The 23,295-nt window shown below is 37.4% G+C and overlaps 1 protein-coding gene across 3 annotated transcripts in view; it reads right to left on the reverse strand.

The window, feature by feature from the left end:
- LOC145980102 (eukaryotic translation initiation factor 2-alpha kinase 1-like) overlaps positions 1-23,295 on the reverse strand; it is an 82,648-nt gene that overhangs the window by 41,199 nt on the left and 18,154 nt on the right. For all 3 annotated transcript variants that reach the window (XM_083113106.1, XM_083113105.1, XM_083113107.1), the window contains exons 2-3: positions 7,299-7,343; positions 6,312-6,359 (exon numbers count right to left, since the gene is read on the reverse strand). In XM_083113106.1, coding sequence (XP_082969232.1) covers positions 6,312-6,359; positions 7,299-7,338 — 88 coding nt within the window. In that variant the 5' untranslated portion in view covers positions 7,339-7,343. The remainder of the gene's footprint in view (positions 1-6,311; positions 6,360-7,298; positions 7,344-23,295) is intronic.

Below are 23,295 nucleotides of genomic sequence, written 5' to 3' on the forward strand. Positions count from 1 at the left end.
ATAATAATAATAATAAATTAATAATAAATTTTCTTTATTCAGCAGGCGATGTTCAGCCAAGGGCTGCTCTGCCACCTAACCTAATGATGAAATTGATGAATGGACACTCACAAACATCCATGCCCAGGCTGGGATTCGAACCCAAGATGTCGTAGCGCAATGTGCTACCAACTCTGTCACGGGGGCCAGCAAGTTTGTGTTGAAATCCGTACTTCCTTACATTGTTGAACGTATTGTGTCCACTAATTTGATGAGCCCCTCTCATACATTTATATCTGCGAAAGTAGTTTTTCAATATTTTTTTGTTGTTCATGAAATATTTCCAGTTGTAATTTTAGGTGACTCACCCAGTATATAAGGGATATACGGACTTTGTGCGCACTTTGTATAATGAATGAAGAGCTGCAAGTGCTGTTTCTAGAGAAAGGTTAATGCACCACAAGTTACAAAAAGGGGCATCTACAGGAGCTGTTCAAGAAGAACTTTTACAAAATTGAGAAAATAGTAATATTCACCAACTATTTGGACCTGTCTCCTTCAAAGTACTCCCCTCTACTGTGCACACACTGCTTCCACTGTTTCTTGCAGTTCTGGAATGCCTGCTGAAACTCCAGTTTTGGAATGGTCTGTACACACCTTAGCGAATTCCCTTTGATCTCTTTTATTGTCTGGAATCTGTGATCTTTGAGGGTTGATTTCAACTTATGGAAGAGTAAGAAGTCTGCTGGTGCCAAATCAGTGGAGTAGGCTGGTTGTGGGACAACCGGTGTCTGGTGCTTTACCAAAAACTCCGGCACAACGAGTGAGGAATGAGCACGTACATTATCGTGATGAACCATCCGGGACTTGTTCTACCACATGATCAACATCACTTTAACATGGGATCTACTCATCCCTCGTCCTCGATGGAGATTCGACCTGATCTGAAATGTCTGTACCATTCGTAACACGGTGTTCAACTGAAACATTTCTCCCCATAGGCTTCATGTAACACGTCATACGTCTGTCTGAAAGTTTTCGGCAATATCACACATACTTGTTGCTCTTCCCTTCCAGTTACTTCATAGTAGGGTAACTGACAATCTCGGCAGGTACTCAACACACCTGCACTCAACGCGGACTACTGCATTACTCCAGTTAGCAACAGTTTTCAAACTGGGCCAAGTTGATAACTTAGAACACCGTTATGCACCACCACTGTTGGTTATCTTCAACGAATTTACATACAAACTTTACAAAAGGAGTTTGGTTTCTTTTTGAACAGGCCTTGTATATAGGAGCAGCAAAATATGTAATGATCAATCAAGAATTCAAAGTAGGGTTTAAAATGGGCAACCATGATATAGCATAAGAGTTGGAAGGTGTGTGGTGGGTCTACTTTTAATCATATCTAATAATTAATTCCATCGTGGTTCCCAAGAGTACACACAGCACTCCTCTATGGAAGATAGAACGTTTTATATTTTTGGCACATACACTTACATTTTCATACTGTGGTGGTATTCTATAAATAATACCACACTAACAGTGGAGTGCCCAGGATTTTCGAAAGGGAAAAGTCCTCACTTTGTCATATTTTCTTACCTTTGACATTCTTTTTTTTATGAATACTGGGACTAAGGGGGGTTATAACCCCCACCAACCACACCACTGCACACTTACAGTAAATTTTATTAACATGAAAATGTTAAAACTAAGTTTTAGTGTGGTCTTTGCCTATAGAATAATTTTAGTAATTTTGAATATTTTTCAAATGCCCAAAAACAGTTGTTTTTTTAAAAAAAACTCTTCACAGTAAACTTCTTCATTTTTACTGTTCTCAACTTACTTAGTGCATCATTCCTTGATTGATTGATTGAATTGTTGTTTTGAGTCCACTTTATGCACAGAAAGGCTAATTCAGGACTGGACTTATGGTTTAAAGTGGGATCCGCCAGGTATCGAACCTCTGGCAGCATTCCTTGATGTGTGAGGTTGTAGGAAAGTGGCATATTCTCCCATGTTACCTGGTTTACTGCCAGTAAACCATTTTTTTCATGTACATTGCAATTGACAGAAAATTTGAAGATGTTGGACTTACGTTTTTGTTTTACTTACATGCATGCATTGGTATTTTATTTCTTATTATATGTAATTAATACATAACAAATATGTACAACTTACATGCATGCATTGGTATTTATTTCTTATTATATCTAATTAATACATAACAAATATGTACAATGAATAAGAATTGTTGTGGTAAACCAGGTTAAATTTTCAGAATACGCCACTGCCCTGTTTTTACCAACTCCTAGGGTCAGCTTTGTACCAATGCATATGGGTAGTAATTAATGTACATAATATGTTATCCTATTACTAGACAGATGAAGGAAAAGTTTTATGAACATGACATGGATTTGCATTTTTTATTTGTTGACTTCAGGAGGCTTTTGATAGTGTTAATTGGAATGAACTGTTTAAGGTACTTGAGGAGTATACGTGGACGTCAGCAGGATTTCTTCCAGGGAAGAGCAAGGAAGGTATTTTTTTTCCAGGGAGGGGGTCAAACAAGGCACATTTTCCCCAATAATTGCGTTGTTCCCTTGAAAAACATTGCTTAAATTTGAATGTATGATGTTCGTGCAATAATTAACACACATTATTGGGGCTGAAATGAAATTATATGTGTGAAATATATAATTTTTGGTTGACTGCCCCTAGTCCCCCCCCCCCTTTCTGGATGCCCATGAGAATATAATATTCCCCTCAATTAATAAGACTAATAAGAATGACTGAGTGGCACTAAGGCAAGAGTGAAATTAAGTAGTAAATTGAGTGAAGAATTTGAATTCAATACAGGAGTGAAGCAAGGGGATGATGACCTTTCAGCCATCTTATTTAATCTATCACTGCACAAAGTGATAAATGGAGTTTACCAGAAGGGAACAATATTTGGAAAGTCCAGTCAAATCTGTGCATATGCAGACATAGGCGTAGCTACGGGGTGTGCTGGGTGTGCCTAGGCACACCCTAATGGGCTGCTTTATCAAAGAGAATTAAATACAGATATTTCAATAAGAGAGAAAATAAGCGACAGTTCGTATGAAGTTCGAAATGTCATTACTTGGCACAAACGTGTGCATTATCGCTGATGAAACGAGTGTCTATAGATTTTCGATTTTTTGATGTCATTGGAGAAAGAAGATATTTACTGCATTCTACTCTGTACTACAGCGCTTTTCTTCTACACCTGTCACAAGCTGCAAGTGTGAGAGAGCTTTCTCCAAGCTTACCCAAGTTAAAACTAAATTAAGAGCAACTCAGAAGCAGGATAGATTGGAAACCCTGCCCTTGCTATTTGTGGAACAAGAAAAAGCTTAGTCTATTGATGTAAATGAAGTTATTGATGAGTTTAAGAACATTGTACCTTTTGACAGACGTCTCTTGTTATAGGTGACGTGTATTTTGATGTATTTGTTTGTAACATTTAAGAACATTTTGTGTGTGTGTAATTTCTATGCAATTTGATTTTCTACTACATGTTTTCAGAAATTTTCAACACTGTCATTTAATGAATTTATATTCCTTTACAAACATCAGTGCAGTTAAAGATTCAAGTGATTGTGTTGCAAAATATGCTATTAAAAAGGTACAAGACCTATTTTTTTTACTTTGTGCACACCCAAATATAAAGTTCTAGCTACGCCTATGTGTGCAGATGATATTACAATCATTACTAGAACAATAAGTATACTTGAACAAATTTATGGGCAAATGGAAAGGGAAGCAATAAAAATGGGGCTTGCTGTAAATGAAAAGAAAGGCTGTACATGAGAATATCTTAATTCTGAGATTAGAAGAGCACCTTAAGGTCTGTCAATTGGAGAGAAGATTTGAGGGAGTCCCTTATTTTAAATATCTGGGGACAATGGTATATAATGACAATGATATGAGTGAAGTAAAATAAAGGAAAGAATACTGGCAAGCAATTGTGCATATTTTGCAAATAAGCAGCTGTTCAGAAATAAACTGACTACAAGAAATACAAAGCTTAAAATCTATAAGACAATGGTACGACCAGTTGTCACTATGAATCACTTGGACCTTAAAATTGTCAGATAAAAGTGCCTTCAGAATATTTGAGAGGCAGATCTTAAGAAAGAAATACATGGACCTGTGAGGAAAAATGATGACTGGAGAATAAGATATGATAGATGACTTAATAAAATGACAGGATATAGTGAGATTCGTTAAAGCTCCGAGAATAAAGTGGTTGGGTCATGTGGCGAGAATGATGGAATACCGGATGTCAAGAAGAACGTTGAGAGAAAAACTTCACCACACAACAAGAAATGGCAGACCACGACTTTGATGGATAGACAATGTCACTGCAAACTTGCGGACAATGAAAATTAAAGGATGGAGAAGAAGAATTGATGACAAGAGTGAATTGAAGGCTGACTGTGGAGAAGGCCAAGCCCACCAAAGACTGTATAGAGAGAGAGAGACAGAGAGAGAAATATTTTATGTATTCCCCTTGAATTCTGTAGCAACTTGGATGGACCATTATAGATAAAACCTCACATTATACTTCATTCTGTGGTATATTATTCATTAATGGAAGCAGGCAAAGCACAGGCACCATTACCTTTTACTTTTTTAGACAATATGCCAGCGGCGGCTCTAAGGAGAGAGCCGCCGAACCATGGCTCTACCCTCAGAATAAGAAAAAGCACTTGCTTTGCCAAAATATAGTTAAATTAATGCATTTACGAATGAGGAGATTCGAATCTCGTAAGGGTTCGAGCTTACAGCCGCCTCAATTCCTGCTCCGCATCCCCAGCTGTTCTCTCACTTGACTGGGCCAGCATAGTCTGGCCTGTGCGCAGAGGCATGAAAAAGTCTCCGCAGTTAACGAGCGAGGAGGTGGTAGCCCAGTGGTAGCCATAAGACAACCAGCCGTGTCCCTTTTCGGCTGGCACGACATGAGAGCTTTTGCATTGTGTTGACATAGTTGCAAACTTCACAGAGAAGTGACTAATTCTGACCGATTTGTAATACTCGTTGGAGAAGTAATTCGTGAGAAAGATACTTTCCTGCACACTTGGCAAGAACGAACGTAATATCTTCCCCAAATTTATATAACCATTTAGATAGATGCATCTAAAGAGCCAACCAGACTATTTTGTTATCGATTTCTTCCTTAAGAAAATATATATCCCTTGCTCTCACGCACACAGAGACTCACGTGTTGCAACTGACGTTGACAATATTGAAGACATTTTCTGTACAAAAGAATTGCCTAAATATCAAAGGGAATTCGCATCACCAGGGGATTTTTTACTTTAATATTTGTAAAAAATCACACGGAAAATCTATGAGTATAGGAATTTCACTTGGAGATATAATTCAATTTCTTGCATTCAATTCTAAAAATTGTAGATCTACAGTTCATTTAGCAGATAATCATATTTCAGTTGTTAGTAACACTGATTGTTGATGTACCGTCTGCCGTGCTGGGGTTGCAAATTATAAACAAAGCAAGGTGAGAATACCGTGATCGACTCGGTGTCTCTAATTGTCCAGTGCTTTTTTCTTTTTAGTGAAGTGAAAGTGTCCGATGGTGTGTGAAAGGAAGGGTAGTTAGTAAAGATGAGTCAGATTAGAGCATTACATACACCGTTTTCCAAGGTACTATGTAATATTAAATTAAAAGTTAAACAACTTGGCTGTCCCACGCCAGATTTAAACATCAATTCTATTTAAAAATATCAAAAATATGGTAAAGGTGACAGGCGTTGAAATTTTAATAGTCGCATTTATTTCCTAGAAACTCTAGTCGGCCTCCGCACAGCATGCTACAACGCCAGGGATTGCGGGTTCAAATCTCGGCCTGGGCATCGGTGTTCTTTGTGAGTGTTCACTCAACTTTATCTTTGCGATTAGCCAAAAGTAGTACAAATGCGAAGTAAAATAAACCAATCTTAGGAACTCTGAATTTTTGTCTGCAATATTAGTAAACAAAGCTTCATTAAAATTACCTCTTTCATTAGATTTCTATCTAGTGAAAACTTTTCGATTTCTTGATCACGTTGGCACTACCCATCATACTAGCTGCCAGCCACCACTGCGATATGCTACATAACACACAATATCTTGCATATTACATTTTTCAGATTATTGGATACCTTCATTTTAAAAAAAAAATCTGTGGTAGGAACTTGTTAATTCAAAAGCCAAGTGTCATCTTAAAAAGTGCATTGTTTAGAAATGCTAAACAATTTAAATGATTATTTTTTGCTAAATTTATGAAAAGAGAGAATAATTACCATTTAATCTGTTGAACACCAGCCTCAGAGCAGGATATCTGGACATCCCTAAAAAAGCCAAAGAAAAAAAAATAATTATAACGTTCATGAAACGTCAAACATCATCTTGGTGACAAAATGCAGGACAGTTTAACGAAGCCTTTCACAGTATATATAAGTTTCCAAGCAAGCAAATATATTGTGGGGTCCATGTATGTACAAGCAATGAGTGAATTAAACATTTTGCCTTGGGTGGGGGTGACATCCATTGGTAGCCAGGTTTTTGTACACAAAAAATGTATGTCTGTGTGTGCGCACTCACTTTTTAGGGGATATAAATGCACATTATTATTATTATATTATTAACTAGAAGAAAATATTAAACCATTATAGAAAGTACGCATTCATATCCTAACGCAAATTATTACCTGAGCTTAAACCCTTCAACTTAACTAAATTTTCAAATTTCATGATTTATGGAGATTAGGTGGCTATTGAAATCCATGATTCTAACATGAAGAGTAAATTGTTGTAGATAAAATTTCATGATATACTGCATTCTGTGTTATATTATTCCCTAAGGGAAGTAGGCAAACTAATTGAAAGATTATAACTAGAGAAAATATGTTGTGTACATATTTACTTCAAATATAAAATGTGTGCATTGAGGCAACTGTATATTCAGTATGGTATTTGAGAAACTCCTTTCAAAATATCAGGATATATATATAGTATCTTCCTCAAGAGCTAAAAATTTGGAAATCATATAATATTCTGCATGTAAATTATTTTTGCTCAAATTCACTTGACCACAGTTAAAAATAATTATAATCTTACAATCCCATTTCTATCCCTGCTACAATAATACTCTATTGGAACAGTCCATGTAAAAAAAAAAGATGATAATTTTGCCCAAAGCCATTTCTGATTCTTGCAGACTATTGTTTAGAGTCTAAATTATAAATATAAAATACTTTGAAAATAAAGCTAACATAATTCTGCATTTACCTCGATGCATTTCATGTACAGGTAAGCTTGACCTTTCCATGGCACCTAAAAGAAAAAAAATGGAATAATAACAGTAATTAATGGAATTTTTTAACAAGAAATTGTAAGAACATGACTTGATTGGCATGCAAAAAGTATAGAAGAATTTTATAATCAAATTATCAAAATGGAATTGCCTTGTAAAGAGACATTGGTAAAACTTCGACATGGTCCCAATGGATTTCTTCATTTTTACACAAGAAACTACTTACGGAAATGAATTTCTGTAGCATTTAGAAGTTCGTGGAGGTATTTTCTTTCATCGTGCAATCTCAAAACTTGCCTTGAAACAGTAAAAAACACAAACGTTATTGTTAGAACCATCCAACTATGATACGACCTAATGCAATCATCATGTGTAAATGTGGAAGTAAACAAGGCAAACTCCAAATTCTCCAAAGTCTGCAAAGTTTTCCCTAGGGCCTCCTCGATGGCGCATTGGTTGCGTCGTCGCCTTGTAATCAAGGGGTCCCAGGTTCAATACCCGGTGGAGGTACATAGTGGTTCAGATCCCACTTTAAACTGTAGGTCCAGTCCCGATTAGCCTTACTGTGGATAAAGTGGACTTAAAACATTAAATCAACAACAGCAAAGTTTTCCCAAAAGTGCAAATGTTAAGTGCAAATGAAATCGGAAGAGATGGTCATACCACCCACGGCCAACACTTAAATAGAAGAGGGAAAGATTTGCTGTGTGACGAACTCTCCCTATTGGTAAACAGTACACCTCCCCCCCCCCCACCCCAAAACGGGAAAAATGCCATAGTTCTTCCGGCTCCAAATCCTACTGAGAAGACTAAGAATTTACCCTTGGCACAACCCTTACTTCAAGATATCACAGAAGTAAATCAGGAAATAGTAAATAGTGGTAACCACATCAAGCAAAATGCTAAAAACAATCAAGTTGATAGTGAATCAAAGGAATGTTTGACTAGTGAAAGTGCAAATAGAAGTATTTAAGATACCCGTCGGAAATCTACAAGGGAAAAAAAAGTCCCGTTAATGCATGACAGAAATTTTTTATGGGGAATGTAATTTGATCAGTGGGCTGTATGGATACTATGGAAAGTTATAGGAAGTCAGAAACCTTAAATAATTCTCACCAAAACCTTCAAGTTGTAAATTCAAATGTAGATAAGAAAATAATGTGTATGAGGAATGTTAAGAGAAACTGTAATTGGGTAAGAAATGGTAGAGGATCAATATCTCTGAATATATTCCATCAAAACATCCAAGGACTAAACACCGCAAAAAAAACTAATGGTAGAAACATTCCTAGCTGATAAGTTAGCAGATAAAAACATCATCTGTTTCACTGAGCATTGGCTAAAACATGATGAAATATGTTGTGTAAATTGTCCAAACTTCATTTTAACTTCAAACTTTTCAAGAAGTAAATTCAGGAGAGGTGGTGCATGCATATATAGTAAAATTGATATCGCAGTAGAGGAATGCAAAAAGTTTGCTCACCTCAACATTGAAAAACACTTTGAATCATGCATTATCGAATTGCCAGAACTAAAATATATAATCATATGTGTATACAGAACGCCAGATAGTGATTTGAATATATTTGTCAGTAACATGGAAGTTATTCTAAATCACTTTCAGCACTCCAACAAAAAGGTAGCAGTGATAGGTGATCTAAATGTTGATTTTCTAAAAAAGAATGTAAATCATGAATTATACATGCTTCTTAACATGTTCAACCTAGAAGCAAAGTAACAAAAAAATACAAAAAGTGCTCTGGACCAAATTCTATTGAACACACTAGTCGACCAGTGCACAGTAGAGGTTTTTGACACTGAATTTTCAGATCACTTTGCACAGTCTTTCTCACTTTCAACACCATTTTCACAAAGCAATAGCAATGTTAAACAAATAAATGATTATACCACCAAAGAGTTTTTAATGATGAAAATACAACTTACTTCAATCACTTACTCAGCAATGAAGATTGGAAACATATATATGAGTGTAGCACAGTAAATGATGCTTTCGACAAATTTCGTTGCATATTTTCTTACTATTTTGATGTAGCCTTCCCAAAGAAGGAAGTTAAAGGGGCAACACAGAAAGAGAAACCTTGGATCACAAAAGGAATAAAAATAGCTAGTGATAGAATGAGATTCCTAAACAGGGCTAGGAAAAGCACAGCTGTAACAATTGATTTTGAAGAATACTTCAAGAAATACAAGTCAACATATAAACGTGTGTTACAAGCTGCAAAGAAAGGGCATAAAGGGAAACTAATTTCAGACTCTTCAAATAAATCCAGAGGAAAAAAAAATAACTGCAGGGAAATTGCAAAAAACTAGAAAACATCACACTTTATCAAAATGACACAAAAGTAAGCGATCCTTTGGTAGTGGCAAACTTTTTTAATAAATACCTAATCAATGTAAATAAGGATAAAGTCAAAACCAATCAAAACTCTGGTAAGGTTAAAATGAATACACATAGTGCATCAATGTTTCTACGCCCAGTCTCTGTTGAGGAACTGACAGACATCATCTTAAAAATGAAGAGCAAATGGTCAACTGGCTTGGATGAAATTCCATCCTCAAATATAAAGAAATGCCACACCCATATCCTACACCCATTATGTTATCTAGTGAACTTATCCTTTGTTACTGGTGTGTTCCCAAATAAACTAAAACAAGCAAAAATCAAACCTGTGTATAAAAAAGGGGATAAGCATAGTGTGGATGATTACAGGCCCATAGCTCTGCTTTCACCCTTCTCAAAAATCATGGAAATTGCAATGAATAAAGAAATTACAACTTTCTTAAATAAAAACAACATAATATCTAAATCACAACATGGTTTCCGTAAAGGCAAATCAACAACTACAGCAATATTTGAATACATCGAACATGTCAGACAACTCCTGGACAATTGGGAACAGCGTGTAGGTCTCTTTCTTGATTTATCAAAAGCTTTCGACACAGTATTGCATGACCAACTTCTGAAAAAAATAAATCACTATGGAATAAGGGGTATGATAAACACCTGGTTTAGATCTTACCTGCAAAATCGCAGTCAAGCTGTAGAGATCTTACATGTAGAAGGGACAAATACCAATGCATCTTCTCATATCTCTAGGCTAGAAGAAGTGACATGTGGTGTTCCTCAAGGCTCTATTCTAGGGCCAGTACTATTTACCATATACATAAATGACCTGCCTTCAAACTTACCCTCAGTTAAAACTACCTTATATGCAGATGACACAAGCATTGTAATAACTGGCAAAAATGAACAAATTCTAAATTCAAATATAAAAAACACCTCAAACGAACTCTGCAAATGGTTCCCCACAAATAAGTTGATGATAAATAAAAACAAAACTTTAGCAATAAAATTCCATCATTCAAGAAATAAGAACATTGAAGAACCAGTAATAAAAATAGAAAATGAACACGTCAAATATACAAAATCCATAAAATTCCTGGGTATTTGGATACAGGAAAATCTCAACTGGGACATACATATAGAGCACCTAGCAGGGAAATTAAGTAAAACCATATATGGTATACAAACCTTAAGAACCATAATAAACAGGGAGACAATAAGAATAACATATTTCAGTCTTTTCCAGTCACAACTAACATACGGAATTGTATTTTGGGGGAATGCTAGAAACAGTGCAAATTTTTTTATTTTGCAGAAGAGAGTAGTTCGAATTATCGCAGGAAAGAAAATAAATGAACCATGTAGGAACATTTTCAGGGATCTTGGCATTCTACCATTACCTTGCCTATATATATTACATTTACTGTGCTATGTAAAACAAGATATGTCTAGTTTCTCCAAACGTATCAAGGAAGTACATAAATACAACACAAGAAAAATCACAATCTGGTTCTACAAACTCATAATACCACTCTCCTTGAAAAAGGTCCTAAATTCGTAGGTATCCACCTGTATAATAAATTACCTGATCACATGAAAACAATGGAATCAACTACCCAATTTAAGAGGGAATTAACAAAATTCTTATTACAACATTGTTTTTATTCAATAAATGAATTTCTAAATTTGTAAATATTAAATTACATAAATTGTCAACAAAGAGGGTTCGGTTGTACAGAAAATGGAATTATACTATTTATATTATCATGTACAAAGTATTCACTATATGCTATTATTGTGCCTAAATGATCATTAATTGGTTCTGTATATATATTGCATTCTTCCATGTTGTATAAGTAACATATTTACTTTTACATTTTATTTTTACACTAAAAAATTTCTTTGCTTATTATTATGCTCGCCTTAAATATTGTATGTAATTTCACTCCAATAGTGTATTCTTCCTTTATTTGGATTTCCTTCATGTAGAAGTTCTTCAAATCATTGCTGTAATTCTTGTCTATAATTGTATTAATATTTGATTAGTGTATTTGGATTTCCTTCATGTAGTAGTTCTTAAAATCATTACTGTAATCCTTGTCTATAATTGTATTAATATTTTATTAGTGTATTTGGATTTCCTTCATGTAGTAGTTCTTAAAATCATTACTGTAATCCTTATCTAAAATTGTATTAATATTTTATTACTGTATGTATTGTTATATGACAATTTCCATACCTATGGACATGGGTCAACGGAAATAAAGAATATGAATATGAATATGAATTTCACTGCAAAATCATGTATTTTTGAACAGAAATATATCTCCGATGCACAATTGTCGTTCCTTTCATTTCCTTGCACTACGTGAACCAAATGTTGTAAATGTTAGATGACGTAACTCCCTGTCAGTGTTTCGAACCGTGCCGTTTTTAGCAAGAAGATGACAATTTTAACTATGTTTGCCTAACGTAACCGAACCTAACCTAACATTGCCGTGCATGGTTTGTGGGGCTATCCGTGCATGGTTCGTGGGGCTAAGCGTGCATGGTTCATGGCTATTCATGAATTGGGGCTATCCGTGCATGGTTCATTGGGCTATCCATGAATGGTTTGTGGGGATTTTTCGGTTGACAAGGTTGAAAACACTGCATACCCAATGATGATGTAGCACGCTAGTCAAGCTGTCTCGCCATATTGTGTCTTATGCAAACGAAAAAAGGAAAAGAAATAATTACTCGTATGTGAAAAATTCATATTATTTTCGTGAAACAAGCAAAATACCACCTTGAAGAATCTTTCGCAATGCAGAATAGGTAAGTACGAATGGTAAAAGTGACGAAATGAATGAGTGAGAAGTGTTGGGACCGTGTCGAAGTTTTACCGAGACATTAATGTTAGAATGTACACATTCTGAAACTATACCTCTATCTACCATAAATGTGTAGTTTCCCTAATAGCATAACAGCTAACATTGTTCCCTGTAATCAGCTGGTCATTGGTGGGTAGTCCTGAAGGAAGATGTCAGATAGATTCATATTCCACTTTAAACTGTAGGTCCAGTTCCGATTGGCCTATCAACATAAACTGGACTTAAAAAGTGTAAACTCTATCATGAATGTCTAGTAAATATTCCAGTGGAATGTTTAGGAATTTCTTGAAGAAAAGGGGGAAAGTTGAACTAAAAGTGAAATCTTTGCTTTTTTTGTAATCCCTGCTCTCTCTCTCTCTCTCTCTCTCTCTCTCTCTCTCTCTCTCTCTCTCTCTCTCTCTCTCTCTCTCTCTCTCTCTCTCTCTCTCTCTCTCTCTCTCTTTCTATATATATATAATTTCACTCCAATAGTGTATTCTTCCTTTATTTGGATATCCTTCATGTAGAAGTTCTTCAAATCATTGCTGTAATTCTTGTCTATAATTGTATTAATATTTTATTAGTGTATTTGGATTTCCTTATATACTTATATATATATATATATAGAGAGAGAGAGAGAGACAGAGAGGTGGGGAAGAATTTGTCAATGCATGTAATTTTATAAAAATAAACATATATAATTTTATTTTATAAAAATAAAATTATGTGCGAAATTTAAACCCAGTTAAAATAATGTTAACTGAGAGTGGATATTGGTAGGGGTTAGAAAGACTGTCTCTGCTCCCAAAGTCGGCAACTATGCTTTTGTGCATGTAATATTCTTTTTTATAAGAGTGTGATAAAAGGGAAGAGGGGTGTAACAACTACCAGCCTCCTTCGGAGGCCTCTGAATATGCGTTGGATTGGCTTCGTAATTGGAGGATTCTTGTTTAGAACCTGACTTTCTGAATTGCCCCAGTCAGCCAGTGCAGCAAGTTAATCGTGATCTTGTTGCTATGCAAATGTATACCGAAGACGTTCGCCTCTTTCCGGTGATTTTATTGTATTTTTATTTAAGATGCTAATATCTCCTAGGAATGTCGTGGACGAAAAATTCGCTACCTGTTCCTCTCTTGATGCTGTAATTGTCTGTGCGGATAGAAAGCCGGCAGATGTTCACAATAGTCGTCCAGTACCGTTAGATGGGTTACGCCCAACCTTGTTGACTATAGAGCGTCTCAACCTTAAAAGTCAGTACCTTCGAGAATGTAAACGTTTGTGGTCTAGAAAAGACAAGACGCATTTGAGATTTGCAGTGACGTGTACTGAGGAGTAGCTAGTCTAGCAGAGATAGATCAATCAATCTCACATTTCGAATTATATTCAAATCATAATATTTATTGTCTTGTTAAAGCCACAGTTCATATGCAACACTTCCTTTTCCACGCGCTTCTCGTATATCGGTGTGATCCGCGGGCAAAGCTGGCTGGATACCCTAGCTCGCTCTTCTTCCGCCTGACCAGTTTCCAGGTAGAAACGACCGCCCGAAGGAAAAAGGAAAATTTTTACCTCTACCTCCCTTGTCCCCTCGCCCTCCGCTGTAATGGTTGAAAGCCCAAGGCTTTCAGGTCTCCCAGTTTATCTGCTATAGGACAGATAGGGGATTGGCTTCTCATAGATTTTTTTTGTAAATCCTCTAAAGAACTCAGGGTAAAATTTTCTGCAGTACTTATGTTTTCTGTATTTACACAACCTTTTACACGTTGTACAATATGTACATATGTATAATATGGGATGTAGTTTTATTATTTTTGAAATGGGAACGTGTTCTGTGCAGACAATAATGTTATGTTTTCTTTCTTTCTTTTTTAAATATCGAATATATAATGATTATAAATTAGAAATATGTGCTCAGGCTCTCTCTCGCTCTCGTTTTAGTAGTGTTTTATTTAAATATACTAATCTCTTGGCCTCTAACGGATGTATTTATTTGGGCAAGAGAACGCGTGTTCATATTGTTATTGGTTTGGTTTATTTTACTTCGTTATTCTGCCACATTTGGTTATCGCGAAAAGGATGAGTGATGATATGATGAAATTGATGAAGGAACCTCATATGAACAATCCAGATCAGGATTCGAACCCGTGATGAGCGCGCATTCTTGTTACTATGTGTTGTACTCTGCAGTGAATAATGAAATAATGTTGAATGAAAATGTATCTCAGAACTCAAGAAGCCAAATGAATATTATTGAAGAAACTACAAAAATGTGTGTTTCGTTACCTCTTCTTTTGCTTCTGTGCATAAAGTGGACTTAAAACACCAAATCAGTCAACCGTGGGGGAGTGGATATCACAGCGTGCTACGACACCAGGAGTTCTGGGTTCGAACCCCGTCCTGGGCATGGGTGTTCTTTGTGTTTGTCCCTTCATTAATTTTATTGCATCATCTTCGCAATTAACAAAATGTGACAAAAAAGCTACGCTAAGTAACAAAAATGAAATCAAATCATTTATTGGTTGTTTGATTTGGTTTATTTTACTTCGCTTTTCCGCCACTTTTGGTACTATAAAATTGATGAAGGGACACACACAAAGAATACCCATAGCCAAGCCGAGATTCGAACCCAGGATAAATCGTTTTTTATTTTCGAATGTGGGTGGGGATTACGTGTACTTTTTTTAGTACTCATTCATCATTTTGCAATCTTTTCCTGTTATTGACATTCTTCTTTTTTTTAGGAATACTGTTCCCTAAAGGGGGGAGGAGTGTGACCCACATCAACTCCCCCCTTGAGCACGCCACTGACTGCTACCCCAAGTGTCGACGTCACCGCACGTCACTAGAGATTTGAGCTGCATTGCAGTTGTAGCAGTGGGATTTGCTGCACGACAAAAGAAGAATGAAGAGAACAATAGACACTTATTTTAGTGTTTCAGCGGCAGGACCTAGCAAGAAATCGCGGGAAGTTGTCACAGTCTACGGTGGGATCTTCCGGTTCCAACCTGCATCTTTCGAAATCATCAGGTGCATAAGAAGAACGCCACTACAACAAACAGTGGGAAGAAAAGTACAGTTGCCTGGAGTATAGTGAAGAAAAAGGAGACGCGTTTTGTAAACTATGCCAAAATCCTGAAGATTGACGCAAAAGTTCTGCAAAGGACAGGTGGCGTGTTCATAACTGCTCCTTTTACATCTTTCAGAATAGCTTTAGAAAAATATGGGAAATTAGAGAAACATGAACACTCTTCAGCTCATACTGTAAGTGTACAAACGGAAAACCTCAAAAGGCTGGCTATGAAGAAATCCGTTTATGCTCAAGTTGTTCAACAGAGTGAAAGTGAAAGAGTGTTAAACAGAAAATGTTCGAAAATACTTTGCAGGGGCTTGTACTTTTTGGTGAAGGAGAAGTAGCTTTCACTACTAAATATGAAAGCATCACTGAAAGTATTCTGGATCAAATGAGTGATGAATTTAAGGTGCGGAGAGAAGCTCTGAGTGATAGATCGAATTACAGCAGTAAGGACACAGCATGTGAATTGTTGGTGTGTTTGGGCGAAGTATTGAATGAGGAACTGAAGAAAACGTTGAAAAACAAGAAGTTCTCCATTTTGCCAGATGAAAGTGTCTCTTTGAGAAATGAAACGGAGTTAAGTATAATGCTCATAGTTGTTGAGGATAAGGTCCCCGTGGAAAGTTTTTTGTCAATAGTGAAAATTCCTAATGGAAGGGCTGAAACTATTGCAAATACTATTGATGAAGAGCTTACTGCTCTTGATTTAACATAGATGATATTGTTGCTTTCGGTTTTGATGTGCCTCAAATATGGCTGGGAATGTTGGAGGGGTGAGAAAGAAGCTTTCGGAAAAGGCTCACAAAGAGATTCTGTATATGCACTGTAGAGCGCACATTTTGTCTTTCCACATTGAATTACTAAGTATGCTTAGGTCACCGCATCCTACTTTAGTTTTGTTCCTGTACGTCATTTCCCACCTGTAACGCTCAGCGTCAAGTTCATTGACGAACCACGAACGACCACTAATTCTCAATGTTAAACGCACATATGTTGTATTTCGCAGATGAGATTCATAACGCCCTCCCAGTTCTCTGAAATGCCCCCCCCCCCTCCCGGAGCAAATTTTCTGAAAGAAACACAACACTGAGTGGGAGGAAGGGAGAGTCAGCTCCCAGCTGGACACCCATTCCAAAGGCTTGACCATGCGACGCTAAGGGGCAGTGGCTGCGATTGGGTGTCAAAACTGGGGGAGGGCAGGAACAGTTTACTTTCTCTTGGTAGTCAAGGTTAGCACTAGCATTTAGTAAGAGACCATAGTATTCGCAAAAACTTGGGGGAGGGGGCAACTGCCCTCCACGCCCCTCTAATCGTCGCCACTGATAAGGGGTGCTGCCGAGTCCCTTCGTCAGTTTCATGTAATCATTCATCCTCAACGTCACGACTAGCCATAAATAAAAAAAATCAAACTACCTGTGAGAAGAAGCACAAAGTATGTATTTTGCATGCGATCAATCTTTATTTGTTATAGTGGTGTCCGGTAAAAATGGCAAAGGAAAAATTGGCAACGGAAAAAATGGCAAACGGAAAAAATGGCCAAAGTAAAAATGCCGACAAGAAGAAAGGAAAAGCAAATGATAAATAATGGATATAATTAATTCACATGTAAATTGTAAAGAGTATTCATCAGGTTCTTAAGAATGCAATACCTGATACGTGTGAAATTAATTTATGATAATTTATACACTATATTGCCGAATAAGGTTACCAAACCTAATAAAATGTTCGTGGTACAGTTCGAAATCAATCTTACATGATTGCATGAACGTAACAAAGTATCAGAATACGACTACTACAGACTTATTCTTCTTCCTTTTCAGAATGCGAACGACTGCATGTACCCACAAAGGCAAAAGTCATAGGCAAAAATGGATGAAAAACGACACTAATTAACAAAAATCAAACCAAGTCTGACGTAGTGATACTGCTCGAAATGAAGTTAGCAACACTGTCAACGCAGCTGTATGATTTTCTCTCAATGAAATCATGTTAGAACTTGCATCTGACTTGCATCGCTGCTCAAGGTCGTGTCAGTGAACCTGATGCAAGAGATGAGTGCAGGGATACGTATTTCCCGGAGCAGGCACGTATCCAAGGGGGGGGGGGGGAGGTTATGGGCTCGAGACCCCCCGAAAGTTTTAGGTTTACACTAGATAAAATGAGGTTTTTGTTTCTTGTGGTGTGAAATAAAATAATGTAATGATAATTTAAGGAGAGAAAGAATTATCGAGGCAAGACGGAGAATGTTCTGTAACCCTGTTATTGATAAAAGCACGTATCCAAGGTAGGGTACAGCCCCCCCCCCCCAAATGTTTGAGTTCACACTAGATATAATTCAGAGGCGTGGCGTGCATGTAGCCGCTGTTACCGCAGGTAACACCAAAATATAAAGAATTGAAGAACCCGTCTTAAAATATTATTACGTACATAAACTGGTAATATTGTCGTAAAGTAAACATTGCAGACTGACATTTTATCTGACACCGGCAAAAGCGAAGAGGAGGACTGATCCGGTACCCTCCTCAGGCAACATGAGGAAAGGGCCCTGAGCCCACACAAGGAAGACTTCGCGTTGCGGCAAAGACTGACCGCGAGAGGAAGAGGCGGGTTTTTGGCATGCTTGTTTAGCCGGCGCATTTGCCGGTGATCCTTACCGGAAACATACCAGTGTGGGTGCCATATTCAATTGACAGAAAAGAGCTAAGTCTATCTTACTCTGAAGGTGTCCAGTCACACTGGGGAACGATGGCGCAGTGGTAGCGTCGCCGCCTTATAATCAAGGGATTTCGGGTTCGATACCCGGTGGAGGCACAAGTGGTTCGGATCCAACTTTAAACTGTCCCAATTAGCATTACTGTTCATGAAGTGGACTTAAATCGCCAAATCAAAATTTTAAAAAATCAAATCACACTGGGGCAAAAGCAAACTACCAAGTGATATTTTGTATTTACACTAAATATCAGCGATTATGAAAGTCCTCTTTGTCCTTCTTCGACATCATGGGCGAGAAGGAGAGGAGAGGGATGGGTATGGTCAAGGGGTCCGCTGTCCTTCTAAAAATGTCAACCTAAAATTCTATATTTCACACATATAATATTATTTCGGTTACAGGAATTTGTGATAATTGTTGATAATACTGATTGAGATTGACATACGTTGTCGCAGGAATGCAATAATTTCGGATTGAAGCAATGTTTTTGAGGTGGTAGAACTGTTTTTGGGTGAAAACAATACAAGCATAATTTCCAGATTGTTATCTTAGCACGCTCTGAAGTGTCAGGTGTCGCAGGTTCGAATCCTCAGCAAGAAATGGTTATTTCAATGTTCAAAGAAATAATAATTTTATTTCAATAATTCACCATGCATCCTCATCGTCACGATTATCCTATAAAGCAAAAGCCTCAAAGGTAGCAAAGGACGTAAAATATACGAAATAGTAGTGGTGTCAGAAATGAGATTTCAGTGGATTTAGCGAAACATGGGAGTGGGAGTAGTTAGGAAACAGATGAAGACTACATCTACTCTACATACGTCTTATTTGAAACGAAAAGTTTCGCGATTTGGGCAAATCTGGTTTCAAAAGAACTAAGATGGCAACATTAGTACAACTGGATTTCTTGCAGGTTCCGAAGGAAATATTGGGGAAGGGCCGATGCTGAGAGGGGAGGGGGCAAGGAGGGTGCTTCACGTGTTACAAAACTAAACAACGGTTTGTGGGAGGGACTGTGCAGTGCGAGTTTTGTGAGTGGTGTCTTTCGTCTTCATGTTGTTTTCGGGCATTGTCAATTAATTAATGAAGCTTGCTCCGAGTTCCGAGGTAGAGGGTTCATCCTATCTGGACAGTGTGTGTAATCGTGCGATAGAAGATATTTTGAAGCAATCTTTCGGTTCGTTATTTTGCAGAAAAAATCGAAATTGTGGCGAAAGGGAGGCCAAAGCCTATTTTGAACGATTTAGTAAAAACCAAGTCGTCTGCTGGATATGACCGACATTTCAATGTTTCGTGGTATAACGACTATCCGTGGTTATGTGGATGTGTGCAGTTGTCGAAACTCTTTTGTTGGCCATGTACTCTATTTTCGGGTTTAAAAAAAAGCGTGTCGAATTCAGATGTGGATAACATGGACCATGACCATGACGCACCCAAAAATTCAAATTCAAATGAAAAACTTCTCTTTATGACAGCATCATAGAAGTTTTTTTCATTTGATTTGATTGATTTTGCGTCGCTTGTGCTACTTTTGGCTAATTTGGGGATGAGTGATGATATGATTAAATTGATGAATAGACATCACAAACGCCCATGCCCAAGCTAGGTTTCGAACCCGGGATCTCAGCATCATATTACTATTTTCAAAGTCGGATTGATCTGCTCTATAAGTAGCCTTCGATGTTTCTGTAGGTATCAAATTACGTATTATTGTGTCAACAACCAATGTTTGCGATTTCACATTAGTCCTTATGTCAACATTTTTTTTCCTGATTAATAACTTTACCAAAATCTAGTATTGAATTGCATACGTACCAGATTAATATTATATGAACTACTTGGAATATATTGGGGAGGGGGGGGAGGCGCCCAAGTCTCCCTTAAATGTCCTACTTATAACCGGTAACACTTTTAAAAATCCACGCCACGCCACTGATATAATTAGATTTTTGGCTTCTTGAATAATGTGACGATAATTTAAGGAGAGAGATAATTATCGAGGCAAGTCGGAGAATGTTCCGTAAGCCTGTTATTGTTAATGCATGTATCCAAGGTGGGTATCAGAGGGCTCGAGCTTCCCCCCAGGAAATTTTTCTGTTTTCGCTAGATAAAATTAGCTTTTTGGCTTCTTGAATAATGTGTTGATCATTTGAGAGAACTAATTATCGAAACAAGACGGAGAATGTTCTATAACCATGTTATTGTTATAATAGCGTGTATCAAAGGTGGGGATCAGGTGGCTCGAGCCCCCACCAGAATTTTTTTCTGTTTACACTAGATAAAATTAGGATTTTGGCTTCTTGAATAATGTGAAGATAATTTAAGGAGATAAATAATTATCGAGGCAAGACGGAGAATGTTCTATAACCCTGTTATTGTAAATAGCACGTAAGCAAAGTGGGGATTAAGGGGCTCGACCCCCCGGAAAGTTTTCTGTTTACACTAGATAAAGTTAGGTTGATTGACTCGTTCTAAACGACATGTATCGCGTGGCCCTTCTGTCTTGAAATCTTCCTAATTCTTGAAGATCCAAGTCACAAGGATGGAAAATTAGGGCTTTGCGAAGGCAGGCGACAGAAACATAAAGGTTAATATCCAAACCTGCAGGAAGAACGCATCTTACATCAGTCTCCAATACGAAATGATAAAAACTTTTGGTGAATTGATTTTAAAAAATGTGTCCGAGATGTGCCCAGGATTTTCGAAAGGGAGAGGGGTTACACATACTACTTTTGGTGTTCAGTTCTCATATTGTCATCTTTTCCTATCTTTGACGTTCTTTTTTTTTTAAGGAATACTTGGTCAAATGGGGTTATGATGCCACCAACTGTTCCTTGGGCATGTCACTGGAGATAACTGAGTAAGAATTTGATCATATTGTGAGACGAAACATTAGAAGTGTTTCTAACGGAAGGATTTTCAATGTGCATGAATTGTTTTGCGATCCAGCTGTATTCGAGAAGACTTCTTTTGTCTCTTGCCTATATATGGTAAGACTGCGGAAGCTGTGACAGACAATTTTGAACACTTACGAGCTCTTAGGCCTGAATATGAACAATTTGGTGGGTTTCGGCTTTTATAATAGCTGATCTGCAAACAGTTCGCAGCCCACAGTTTGAATCTCGCGTTGTCGAGTGCATGTGTAACGGCTTCGTAAAAACACTCAAAGACACCATAGATGTTTTGATGCCTGATGAGAAGAAATGGACAAATGCACATACTGAGATTGTTCGGCACACAATGTTAATGCATGGAAACAGGAGTCGAGTGGTAAAAAATTCCGATTTTACGTTCTGATTAAAATGGCAGCCTCAAACAGTGGCGACGATTCATGGGATAGTTGCTCCACATTTTTTGCCTGCACACTATGGCATTTTAATGCTAAGCCTTGTCTACCAAGAAAAAATAAACTTTCCGTGCAACCCCCCGTTTTGGAACCCAATCGCCGCCACTGACCTTAAACATACAATTGTGAGGTTCTATTTATACCCTTTAAAAAGAAGACTGTGTTCAGCCCCCCGAAAGGAATTCCTGGATACGTGCCTGTCACGGAACTAGGGCTGGAGGGGACAGAACCAGACAGTGATTTATTATGATTTATATATTATTATTATCCACACACACCCCTAATATTTTTTCACAAGGGCTCAAAGGCTTCCCCGATGGCATAGTGGTAACGTCGCCGCCTTGTAATCAAGGGTTCTCGGATTCGATACCCGGTGGAGGCACATGCCTCGGATCCCATTTTAAACTGTAGGTCCAGTCCCGGTTAGCCTTTCTGTGCATAAGGTAGACTTAACACTTCACAAGGGCTCAATTTATGGTCATTTTGGCTACAAATATACCCGTACACCTTTCCTCCCCCCCTACCAAATTATAAATTCTGATTAACTCTTAGCCAGTTCATAAAGCCAATAATTACCATTGAACTGGATGATGCAATTGGCGTCAGGAGGGGGATAAGGGGACCGTTGTTCCCCTGTAGAAATGAATGGTTATTGATTCCACAAATGAAATTTAATTTCTTCTGTCACAGCAGTTTGCGCTAATTATGCGACAACTGCTAATTGTATTGAGAATCCAAGTTATGACGCATCTTCCAATGATAATGAGACTATGGCAGAGTTGTATATCGTGACAAATTATCAAAATATGATTCGTTACAAATTTATAATACCCGGGTGATCATTCTGTCAATCACGATAGGATCGATTGTAGAATATTCAGCATTGGGCTGACAGAATTACTCATAACTAGACCACGGATTTTTAGGTTCTAAAAGTGTGCTTTTAGCTTCCTAAAGTAGGCTCTAAAAATTCTAAAATAGGTTCTAAAAAATCCTAATATAGGTCCTACAAATCTTGTTAGGCTCGAAAATTCTTGAAGTAGGTTAAAAAAAACTTAAAATAGTTGAAAATTCCTGAAAAATGCAGATTTGGTATAGTCACCGGCAATGAAATTGGGACATCTATATCCTGAAATACGCACTATCTTGCGTAACGTTATGTGTGTTGCCTAACCCTACGGCGATGGCAGAACTTACCATTGGAAATTTACTATCCAAATCCACTCTTCGCCGTATAGTTAGGCAACAATCTTTTTTCATGTTATCCACAGTCAATCTCCGCAATTTTGTCTGTGAAGATCACAGACAAAAATTAATAAAAAAATAATCTTTCAACAAGAACAGTCAGTGGTGCAAACTTCAATGCTGAAATGTTAGTTTGCCACAAAGCATCAAAGTGACGCGAAAGTGAGCAAGACCACACAGATCAGATCACTTTGGAATGTATAGGTGGCAGTGGCACCAGACATTTTGCTTTGTTTAGAGCTTTGAAAAATCACCATGGACTTGGAGGAAGGGAATTCGACAGAGAGTATGTTTCAAACACGTTCGTCATTGAATTTTTTCGTGACCAAGCAAAGCAAATGCCTCTGTGTGACATAAAAATCCTGTAAAACCTTTAAATTT

Source organism: Lepisma saccharinum, chromosome 27 (genome assembly GCF_977018435.1).
Source record: "Lepisma saccharinum chromosome 27, izLepSacc3.1, whole genome shotgun sequence".
NCBI classification, from domain to species: domain Eukaryota; kingdom Metazoa; phylum Arthropoda; class Insecta; order Zygentoma; family Lepismatidae; genus Lepisma; species Lepisma saccharinum.